The 11,151-nt window shown below is 39.1% G+C and overlaps 1 protein-coding gene across 1 annotated transcript in view; it reads left to right on the top strand.

Annotated features, from left to right (window-relative positions):
• The first annotated feature begins 632 nt into the window (after positions 1 to 632).
• Positions 633 to 11,151, top strand: part of LOC145776070 (uncharacterized) — a 30,893-nt gene continuing 20,374 nt past the window's right edge. The window contains exons 1-11 of the mRNA XM_082587475.1: positions 633 to 697; positions 2,142 to 2,461; positions 2,581 to 2,738; positions 3,376 to 3,459; positions 3,629 to 3,749; positions 4,048 to 4,139; positions 4,561 to 4,713; positions 5,315 to 5,424; positions 5,722 to 5,874; positions 10,042 to 10,201; positions 10,798 to 10,923. Of these exons, the coding sequence (XP_082443601.1) occupies positions 633 to 697; positions 2,142 to 2,461; positions 2,581 to 2,738; positions 3,376 to 3,459; positions 3,629 to 3,749; positions 4,048 to 4,139; positions 4,561 to 4,713; positions 5,315 to 5,424; positions 5,722 to 5,874; positions 10,042 to 10,201; positions 10,798 to 10,923 (1,542 nt within the window). The remainder of the gene's footprint in view (positions 698 to 2,141; positions 2,462 to 2,580; positions 2,739 to 3,375; positions 3,460 to 3,628; positions 3,750 to 4,047; positions 4,140 to 4,560; positions 4,714 to 5,314; positions 5,425 to 5,721; positions 5,875 to 10,041; positions 10,202 to 10,797; positions 10,924 to 11,151) is intronic.

Below are 11,151 nucleotides of genomic sequence, written 5' to 3'. Positions count from 1 at the left end.
TTGTCTCTTTGTGGCTCTTGTTTATGCACGGTACTAGCATGATGCTCCATCAGCTGCAAGAGTTCCCAACAACGACTTGAAACTTCTCGACCTCCTTCATCATTACCCAATATTTCATTATCAAAAAAGCAGCTCTGAAGGTTCTCCATCGTCCTTTGTGGTATTTTTCTGAGCATCTTGCTCTGTTAGCACTATTTGATGATCGAATGATTTGTGTTGATGACAGAACCAAAACAGCAATGGTGACAAACTTGGCAGTTGGCACGACCACCACATCCAAAAATTAAGTTAATAGTAATTAGAATTGATATCAAATTGCAAAGTATTTGACAAAACTGTGTACATACTTCCAAAATGTTTGAATCCTGAGGATCTAGAACTTTTTTTGGGGGGGTTTAATCCCACAAATATTTGGGAGCTTCCAACCTACAATATTTGCACCTTGATTAAATTGCATTTTTGTTTAGGTCATATGCATTTTGTTGTAATGATTGATTAATCTGGTTCCGAGTTCAACACATCATTGAATATATATATCTGTTTGCTTATTAAGAAAATAAATAACAACAGTCATTTTTAGTTTCAAATGAAATAAAAACTTGAAAACTCAGTCTTCTGTCAAATTAAATGCCATGAAGAGGCATTTTGCTATGTCACATAATTATGCTGCTGCAAGCAACAGTGATAATGCAGCAAGGTTGGTAAGGTTGCCATGATGTTTTGTTATTATAGCCATAAGTAAGTTTAATGCTAAAAGGCCGAATTATAGAAGTAGGCTATTTTAGAAGATTACTTGATTATTCATTTGTATCGATGCAAGTGGTTATAGTTACCACATGCAGTAATTATAGTCTCTGGTGATGGTTCCCTTTTGTCACTCAAGCATAACTTCATGCGCTCAAGTATAGTGTATACATACATAGAATTATGTTGGTAGTGAAGTTAATTTGTATAGGCTATACATTATACAATCTATGGCAAACCTGTTTAAACGGCTATGCTAATTTGAAATAATATTTTGTTTCTAGAAAGAAGGCAGTGTTTGAATGAAACTTCAAATCATGGAAAACTAGCTTTTTAACAAACTTGTTTTTTTTTTACTTGAAACAAAACAACATGTGCAAATCATTTTTTTCATTATTAGTATCATCATCCAAATTTGGTTTTATCCTCACTTTTGAGAAATGAGGGTGGTCGATTCTTACCTTGCAGTGACTTCCTTCACTCCTATTTTCTATCTCGTTCTGTCCATTACATCATCTTTTTTAGTTCCTTCCAGTTTTTTTTAGACGTCCGTGTTTCCTCTTCCCATCTACCTTCAAAGTCAATACCTTTTGAAGAAAACTTCTTTCCTCCTTAGTACATGTCCATTGCCCAAACCATCTTACTCCGTTTGCCCTGGCAAATTGTTTAATAATCTCCCTGATCTCAAGAATATCCATCAGTTCTTTAGTCCTTTTCTCCCTTCTTAATTTACTCCACACATTGCTCTCACCATTGCCCTTTCTGTTTTTCTCAGAAAAGCCAGTTCACTATCCATGTTTCGCTGTCATACAATATTGCAGGCTGCACACAACTCCAATAGATTTTCTCTTTCATTTTTAAAGAAAACTTTTTTCCATGTAACATTTCCCTACATTCCCTGAGCTCTGCCGACCCAGCCTTGCCCTTCTTGTCACTCCTGTTTTCCATCCACCGCTTCCATTTATTTGATCACCCAAATAACAGAAGTTGGTCACTCAATTCCATAACAGAAATTTTTTTGTTGAGAAGGAGCAACCTTCCTGGTGTCAGCACTACTGTCAATTCTTGCTACACGTGACTGAAGAACAAGAAACAAAAACCTTCTTTGCAATCAGCAATCAGGTGGTGTGATGGCGCAACCGATAAGGTGTTGGCTTTCCAATTAGACAAACATGGATCGACTTCAAGCTTCAGCTGGTTCTTGAAAACCCTTCACCTCTACCTAGGGTGTAATAAATTGAGTGGGCATAATTGCTGCAGGAAAGACGGCTGAGGGGAAGGAACTGGCCACCCTACTCTCGTTAGTGCTGAAGGCTTAGTATTTACATTGACGAACCTTCTCTTCTCATACCCGACACTTGAATCAAATATCGGACCACCTTTACTTTTTTTTTTAGGCAAGGATTGACTTCAAGTACAACGGCACCTTCATCGATGATGTACTCACAAGTTTACCAACAGCCACCCAGTGGAATGCAACATCCTGTATTCTCCAGAGCATCTGACTCTCCCCATCGCTTTGATCCTAGATCAGTTCCAATGATAAGTTCTTTGCAGCATTCACATATTCCAACAGGTAGTGCATCAATGCATATTGCTCAAATGCAACCGGGATCGTTTTCTTCAAGACGTGTGTCTTTGCTTCGTGACATAGGAATAGCTGGCGAAAGAGATCGAGATTTGCCAACATCCGGTTCTAGTATGTTTGACGGTCATGGTGAGTGAAGATTGTCATGTTCTTAAAAAGTGATTTTTGTTCTAGCTATCGTGACATATCGTAATGTTTGTTCCTTCAATTCGTGCAAGTTGTGACTAGATTTGTCTATTTTTGTGAAGGCGCAGTTGGTGTGTATCCCGCCAGTTCATCTGTCAGACATGTTTCCAATACATCGCAAATTGTTTCTGGCATACCCCACACATATGATCGATCGATCACTCTTCTTTCAAATATGCCTCATTATCAACAGCAGCAACAACATCTGCAAATGAATAAGGTATTTACAATGATGACTCAAAGATTTAATATGTAAACAAAAGGAAATAATTTCTTTCAAAATGAATGCCTTTTTTTTGATTTTCAAAACCGTAAACGCCATTTATTTTGATTTACTTTTACTCCAGCAAAAAAGAACTCTCAAACTTCAAATTAAAGATGTTTTTTCTTTCAAAAGAAAGCAAAATCTTCTTATTTAAAATTTGTTTCAAAGAAAAAGTGAATTTGTTTCATGATGATGTTTTACTTGGCCTTGCGTTGAAGCAAAAATAGACATGTGTAATAAACGTATGGTGCTAAAATGTAATGAGTAAATAACTTCGGAATGGCCCGTTTTGGTGAGTCCGATTCGGTGAGTCCGATTTGGTTAGTCCGATTCGGTGAGTCCGATCCCTTAACGGGGATTTTTTCAATTTTTTTTTTTAAATTATCGGGTACCGTAGCCTAATTATCATTGCCGTTTTAGGGTTAGGGGTTAAGGTTAGGGGTTAGAAGTTAGGAACTCACCGAATCAGACTCACCGAATCGGACTCACCGAATAGTAGCAGACCCAAATAACTTATACCATAATTGATGATGCACAACAACCAAAATTCAACTCACCATAATATTCACTGAATTATTTTCTGATTTAATAGGACCAGTCTTCATCTTCCCACATACCACCAAGTCACTCTGTGTCTCATGGAGGAAGCTCTGCATCTTTGGCAGATATTAAAAAGGTGTGTTACTGTTACCTACCACCCTGTCATAATACATCATATTGCATGAACTTACCTGATTGAAAGCTGTGTTTGCCTTTTCAAAGTTAACTTTTATTTCTTCTGCTACTTCTCAGATAGAACATACGGAAAAATAATGGCCCTGAAATTCATTTTGGCTGCATTGTAGGAACCTGGAATTGCAATAAAGCAAGAGGCAGACATGAAGCCCGGATCCATACAGCCAGGCAACCAGTCTATGGCTAGCCAAGTGCCAACAGTAGGCACTGGTGTTCCGTGTCAGCAAAATGGTGCATTACTTTTTTTTCTCTTTACTTTATTTTTGTTTTAATAATTTTTTTGTTGATTTTTCATGTGTTCACCAAGAGCCTTTAACCAAGGGCTCTTTATGTGCGAGAAAGTACCACCAAGAAACACTCATAAACAGTTAATAAGTTTTCAATTATGTACCTAATCATACCGTACATCACATGTGGGACTGCTGTGAAAAGGAATGATGTTATTGATCTTTTAAATTAAAAGGATTCGGCAAGTACAGATTTATGGGACTATCAGCTGCTCTTAATTGAGCTTTGTATTTTTTCATAGTTGGATCTGTTCATCCTGTTTGTGCGATTGAACAAAAATCGAAAGAAGATTTAGTGCAAGCTATGGACAAAGTTGATAGAGAATTATCGAAGGTTTCTGTATTGCTCTATTGTTAGTTTTTAGCGTATCACATTCAACGTCATGTAAATCTTCGGTAATGATACTCTCTGTTGTAGTAATCTGGATTTTCTAGATTTCTCAGCATGTTCTGGCACCCTACGGTACTTGTCAAGGCTCGTACTCCAGTGTGCATATTGTGCTGTTCAAGTGCTACAAAAGTTACATGGGAATTCCTGGCCTTTGTGATGAAATGCATATTGAAATATACATTTCGTTGCTTTATTTTAGGATTTTATTGGTTTTGAGTTGACATAAAAGTATGATAATGCTAAACACGTTCAAATACAAAATAAAACAAGATCAAGCATATGTGAAATGACTGTATGTTCAACATGCTATAACAACATAACGACGGCAAGCACAGGCAACATTTTTTTTTTCAATAACTTTCAGGTTGAATTGGAAATTAATAGATTAGAAAAGCGGAAAACCCAATTAGAAGAATCTGCCAAGAAGCCACCTGAACCCGAAAAAGAAGAAGCTTCGCCGCAGAGAGCCGAACCTAAGCACAGAGATCTGTGGCAAGTCATCTATGCCGACAACAGGGTTCGTAATGAGAACTTTTACACGCAAAAAATATTCCCATTATGCAAACGGAGTGTGTTTTGTTTTGAAATGTAAAAAAATCTTTAATCTTGTGTGTCTGCTCACTCGTTGCAATGCTCCAATCACTGCACAGTGCGGAATGGCCCGTTTCGGCGAGTCCGATTCGGCGAGTTCAATTCGGCTAGTCCGATTCGGCGAGTGCCCTATTCGGCGAGAGCCCTTTTCGGCGAGTTCCTTATTCGGCGTTTTTTTGAATTTTTTTTTTTTAAATATTGGGTATCGTAGCCTAATTATTATTGCCGTTATAGGGGTTGGGGGTTAGGGTCTTATTCAACGTTTAGCGACGTTAAAACGATGTAAAAGTGGCAATAATAATTAGGCTACGGTACCCAATAATTTTAAAAAAAATTCAAAAAACGCCGAATTGGGAACTCCCCGAAAAGGGCTCTCGCCGAATAGCCCACTCGCCGAATCGGACTAGCCGAATTGGACTCGCCGAATCGGACTCGCCGAATAGTAGCAGACCCGCACAGTGCACAGCTGTATGGTTTGTTTACTGAACAACCTAGTGCAGTTTTCAAGCAATACTCTTGTTTTGCAGAAAAAAGCCGAAGAAGCTCGAGAGGGTTTGGATCAGATTTGTCCCATCTATGACATGCCGTTATATAACCAGCCATCGGACACAAAAGTTTACCAAGATAACTTGAAAAAGTAGAATATTTTTTATGCGCAGACTACTAACGTTGCAATGAACAAACTGTCTTCCGCTACGTATAGCGTATGAATTCTCGTAGAGCTGCTGGGTTTGATTTTCACGGCTCATTCTGAAATGGTGGCTGAGATTGTGCAGCTTTGGCTAGTATTCCAAGGGATTGTGTTTGAATCCCTTGGAATCCCATATTTGATCAACTTTGTACCCCTGAAAGATTTTACAATTTTCAGTTTGTACAATACAAGGTAAGGTCTTGTTTGTTTTTGTAAATTTTAACCTAGAATTTTGCTTGTCAGGAATGAGGAAATGCGGCCAAAGCTGCTAAAGTATTTCCAACGTCGCCGAAAGCTTGAGAATATTCGAGAAAAGTATCTGAGCGTAAGATACGACCAGCTCATGGAACAGTGGCAGCGAAAGACTGAACGAACGGAAAATAATATCAAGAAAAAGTACGTATAGCATAAACTTACTGATAAAAATGACTAAATATACTATAATTAACAGCCCTCGAAATTAGCTTCCATCTACGACGGCAAAAACATTGCCGTCGCCAAATCAACAAACCTTGGATTGCGACGGCAATTGCCGTATGCTTTAATCAAACGAATTTTTATGCGCGTCACACGGCGGTAGCCCAGAGCATCACGCACGCTATTTTATGCGCTGACAATGCTCTTGTGAACTGTAAAAAGTTTGCAACCTTATAAATACTGGCTTAATTGTTACGCAAAAGTTATTCTTTCATCGAATGCTTATTTTTAACCGGTGTCGTTGCGAATATAAAAAGTGGTGCAAAATTGGATGAATGGTTCTTCGGCAGTAAAGAAAAGCAATGCTTCCGATCATATGGTATCGCGCGTTCATGAACGGGCAGTTTTGCGTCTTCAAGTATTCCAGTGACGACGCGACAACCTCATCCTCCTGTTGAAAAGGAGCGATCTTCCTAATGGGTGAAACACGTGTCTATCGCTGAGTTCCTGCTACACTCGACTGCCGAGAAACACAACCTCATCCTCCGATGATTCCGATTAGTTCTTTATCCAACAGACTTTGTGTTGCTGGCAGTATCCTAATTGTGCCGAAATTATGTTAGTGTACTGTATACGTAAATCGAGGCAATCTTCTCGCAGGGAGCTATTGATTTGTTATCAGTATCTGATTGAGCAATTAACGTTATTTCATGATAATTTAACGTCGCTAGATGTTGAATTAATGTAAAACAAACGTAAATTTCTTATTGGGCGTTGTTGTTACGCGATATAACTCGCCGAGAAAATCAAATCGATTTGTGCTGACTCTAACGTTGAATCAACCCAAAATTAACTTACTTTTCCCCCCCAATGAGTTATAACCGAAAATCACCGTAACAGCGTGCGTATCACGTTGATCGCTTTATCGCTACTTTTGGTATTATTACATCACAACAAATCAAACAGTGCGGTCGTGATAGACTATTCGATTATTTTTTTCTCTTCTCGTTTTACATGTTTTGGTACAATTTTTTCGTAATAAACGTTCACAGCAATTGCCGAGGCAATTTCAACTTATGCCGTTTGGCCTCGTCAACGTTTTTGCGAAGTAAAAATATGCTAATTTTGAAGACTCTGTGAGTGTTCACAGCAAGTAAAATAGTCCGAGGTGAGGTCTTGGTGCGATGTTTCTGCTGATTAAACTCACGCTGCTAGTAAATCAAACAGGAAGAAATTTTGAACAATTTTTGTCCGAATTAAATGCTCATTTTGCGACGGCATTTTTATTGCCGTAGCAGAATGGCCATTATGACGTTTGCGGCGGCAATTGCCGTGTGCCACCGCTAATTTCGAGGACTGAATTAATTATTATTAGTAACAAACTTCAACAGTATCTGTGAGTTAAAGATTTTGTGCTTCTGTACCATTAAAGAGCTATCATTGATTTGATGATAATGATGCTTTGTCAAACAGATTACTTTTTCATGTTACAAGATGCATTGAAAAGTCTGATTCTGCAATGTCTACATCCTGACTGTGGCATTTGATATAAACAAATCCAGCCAATATCATGGTTTATGAATTCGATTGCTTAATCAAAGATCAGTTGTTTTATTTGTGAAACAAAATAAAAGTTACGTTTGTTTTAGCATGAATGCTGGATCTTGTTGATGTGCTTTGAATAGTTGCAAGAAACTACGTCACGAAAGAAATTTCAATTGTTATTTTTGCTTGTCGCTGTAGTTCTTCATAGTATGCTTGTCATGGGAACAAGTCTTTTAGGCGCAGACAGTTAGGCGCCGTTCAAATAGGCGCGCACACTGTGGCGTCTGGATATTTAGGTGCGGAGCACTGTGGCGCCCGGTCCATTAGGTGCTATTCCTAGTAAAGTCTGCAGATTGTATCAACTTGGCAGGTAGGGCAATGCTTTTCACACAAAATGTTGTATTGGACAGAAAAATATGTCATGGCTACCGTGAGTAAAGCTGCTTAAACCGGCAATGCTTTTCACACAAAATGTTATATTGAACATGTTGTATTTCCAGACGTTTAATATAAAATAAACAATAATAATTGTAGCGATAGCCAACCAAGTGAGAAAACCATTTACCTCTTGTTACTTACTCATTCAGTGTATAAAATCAACGCAATATATAGTAAGAAAGAAACGCAAAACAATCAACTGAGGAACGTGGTACAGAACGCTCAATTGATTACACGCGTAGTGCAGTGGTAATCAATTCCAACGTCTGTACCAGAAAACGCTGAACTGTGATTATGTAGTGACGCTGGTCACGAGTTACATATATTCAACGTAAATAAAATGACGACTATAACACCTCCCCGATAATTTTTATACACAAACATAAAAAATGAACAAGACACCGAATTAACAATAAAACTCAAAGTCCGAAACGAGCCGGAGGTCTGCGGCGACGGCTCGACCTTCGTGGGTTGTGTGGCCCGAATTCCGGTACAGTCGGTGTGTCGTCCGAATTCGTTCGGGCTGAGGTGGAGACAGCGGAAGAGTCGATTGTTGGTGCAGGAGTATCTCCCGGCTCCTGGTCCTCCGATGATGCATAGCGAGGTTGCAGTTGGTCCATATGGCGCCTCCACGTCGGACCATGTGGCAGCAGACGTATCAGGAAGATTCGGCTACCCTGTCGCTTGATCACCTCGGCTGGAACCCAACGAGGATCCGGGCTCCGTCGTGGAGTGAATGATAGCGCGTAACAGGGATCTCCCGGTTTGAAATGTCGTTTGGTACCTTCGGAGGCGTCGGTGTTGTGAGGGTTTTGTCGTTGCAGGACTTCGATCAGTTTCTCCATGTTTCTAAAATCCTGTAGAAATTCTGTAAAGATCCTGCCGACGACGCCAGTTAAATGTCTGTTGTATTTCCAGACGTTTAATATAAAATAAACAATAATAATTGTAGCGATAGCCAACCAAGTGAGAAAACCATTTACCTCTTGTTACTTACTCATTCAGTGTATAAAATCAACGCAATATATAGTAAGAAAGAAACGCAAAACAATCAACTGAGGAACGTGGTACAGAACGCTCAATTGATTACACGCGTAGTGCAGTGGTAATCAATTCCAACGTCTGTACCAGAAAACGCTGAACTGTGATTATGTAGTGACGCTGGTCACGAGTTACATATATTCAACGTAAATAAAATGACGACTATAACAGAACAGAAAAATATATTGCATTTTAATGCGCGTGTTCCATATTTATTTGTTGTTAGTCCAGGTGTGTGTCGGCGAAAGCTTTATCAATAAATTATTCAAGTTTCCGAACATGACTGAGTTCACTTTTAGTGAGTCAAACAATAACTACACTCAACATCAGTAAAAAAAGAATCCGTAACCTATCTTTAAGCGGGTGGTAGGCTTGAGTGAAGAGTAACTTAGTTTTCCGTCGAAACCCCGACTATGTTTAATAACGAGCAAAGTCGCACCAGTATGCTTGCAACTTGTAGCCAGAGTTCATATGCCCTATAGAAATGTATTCATGTAGTAGAGCGTTGTCTCATACGTACTCGCCACGCTACCAATCCATCCCTAGTAGAAGTAATTGCGAAAGATAACAGATTAAGTAAAGTTCCATCTGGCTGCAACCTGTGTTCAGGAATCAAGATGCATTGCAAATGTCCTGTGGAGATGTGCTAATATCAAGAGTAGTAGAGCGTTGTCTCGCACCTCATCTCCACACGCGCATTAACAAAACAACATATTTTTCTGTTCAATATAAATATAACATTTTGTGTGAAAAGCATTGCCCTACCTGCCAAGCTGATACAATCTGCAGTCTTTACTACTTACTAGGAATAGCACCTAAATGAACGGGCGCCACAGTGCTCCGCACCTAAATATCCAGACGCCACAGTGTGCGCGCCTATTTGACCGGCGCCCAACTGTCTGCGCCTAAAAGACGTGGACCCTTTGTCATTGTGTCAAAAAATTTGTGAAACAAATCTCGATCATTCTGACCCAGTAGGAGTTATTTGACAGCATCCTGATGTTACGTGTATGGAAGGCAAAAATATACTGCAACTACATTGCAGATTTCACGTTGCAAGAATTAGGACCTGTTAGTTTAATTTTGATCCAGCAGAACTTTGATTTTTTTGATTTGATTCAGAGGGAAAGATGCCAAAACTCGAGAGTTCTTTGAGAAGCTTTTTCCTGAAGTGCGGAAGCTCCGAGAACAGCAGGAGCGAGTGGATCGCGTGGGAACAAGAGGAGACGCCTGCAGAAGTGATGCAGATTTTGCTGAGATTGTGGATGGCTTGTCAGAACAGGTGCAGAAAATGTATCAGTATCATGATATTCTTTGCCAATTTCTTATGTTTTTTTTAACGAAGCATGATTGAAAGACTCTACTAAGTCGTGGTTTAATTTTTAATAAGTGTGTTTTTTTTCACCAATGAAAGGGCCACATGTGGTGTTTTATTCATGCAACATTTGTGTTGAATTGCCCTATTTTCAACCGGTTTATTATTTTTGAGCGTTGAGTATTCGTAGTCTGCTTTTCAGCTGTTGTGCTTATGAAATTGCTCTCAGTCGGCGGAACAGAAACCTTGACTTTGAAAGTTAAAAGAGAACGTTACGTGCTGTACAAACTTATGTGGTTTCTACTGATTAAACTCATTCGTAGCCTCAAATATTTACTGCGGTTTGGCCATGTTGTTCAACAAGTTTTTGAAAGATAAACCCCGCGAAGGCTGCAAAGCTGGTTGCATGATACAGTTTTTGAATTAAAACGTCAAAAGCCGTTTCACAGAAAGAGTGCTTCCTCATAACGAAAGTTTCTCTTACATCATAAAACCTGGTTGGTAAAACTTATCAGGTGTGAACATTCCGGAATGTTCCAAACAAGCCAGAATTAATTTTTCAGGAAAATCAGCTACGTCATATGCGTCAGCATGCTGTCGTTCCCCCGATGTTGTTGGACAAAGAAGAACGCAGAGTCACTTTTGTCAACAACAATGGCTTCATGCCTGAACCATTCAAGGAGTTTAAGGTATTATGAGAAACGATTGCACCCGAGTTTCTACTTTTCAATTCATTCCGCTTACATGTTAAAAGTGTTTTGTTAGCCACACGAAGATAGATATGTTTATCAGCTGCTGCGAAAAAGATGCATAACAAGTCAAAACACAATGTTCAATATGTACATAGCAAAACTGTTGAAATGATTACAATTAAAAAAAAAGAAAATGATGAAAGCATCACAACAGCGGAAGGCTGC

Source organism: Aplidium turbinatum, chromosome 8 (assembly GCF_918807975.1).
Source record: "Aplidium turbinatum chromosome 8, kaAplTurb1.1, whole genome shotgun sequence".
Classification (NCBI taxonomy): Eukaryota; Metazoa; Chordata; class Ascidiacea; order Aplousobranchia; family Polyclinidae; genus Aplidium; species Aplidium turbinatum.
Note: the sequence above shows the minus strand (reverse complement) of the source record. Positions and strands in the feature narration are given on the sequence as shown.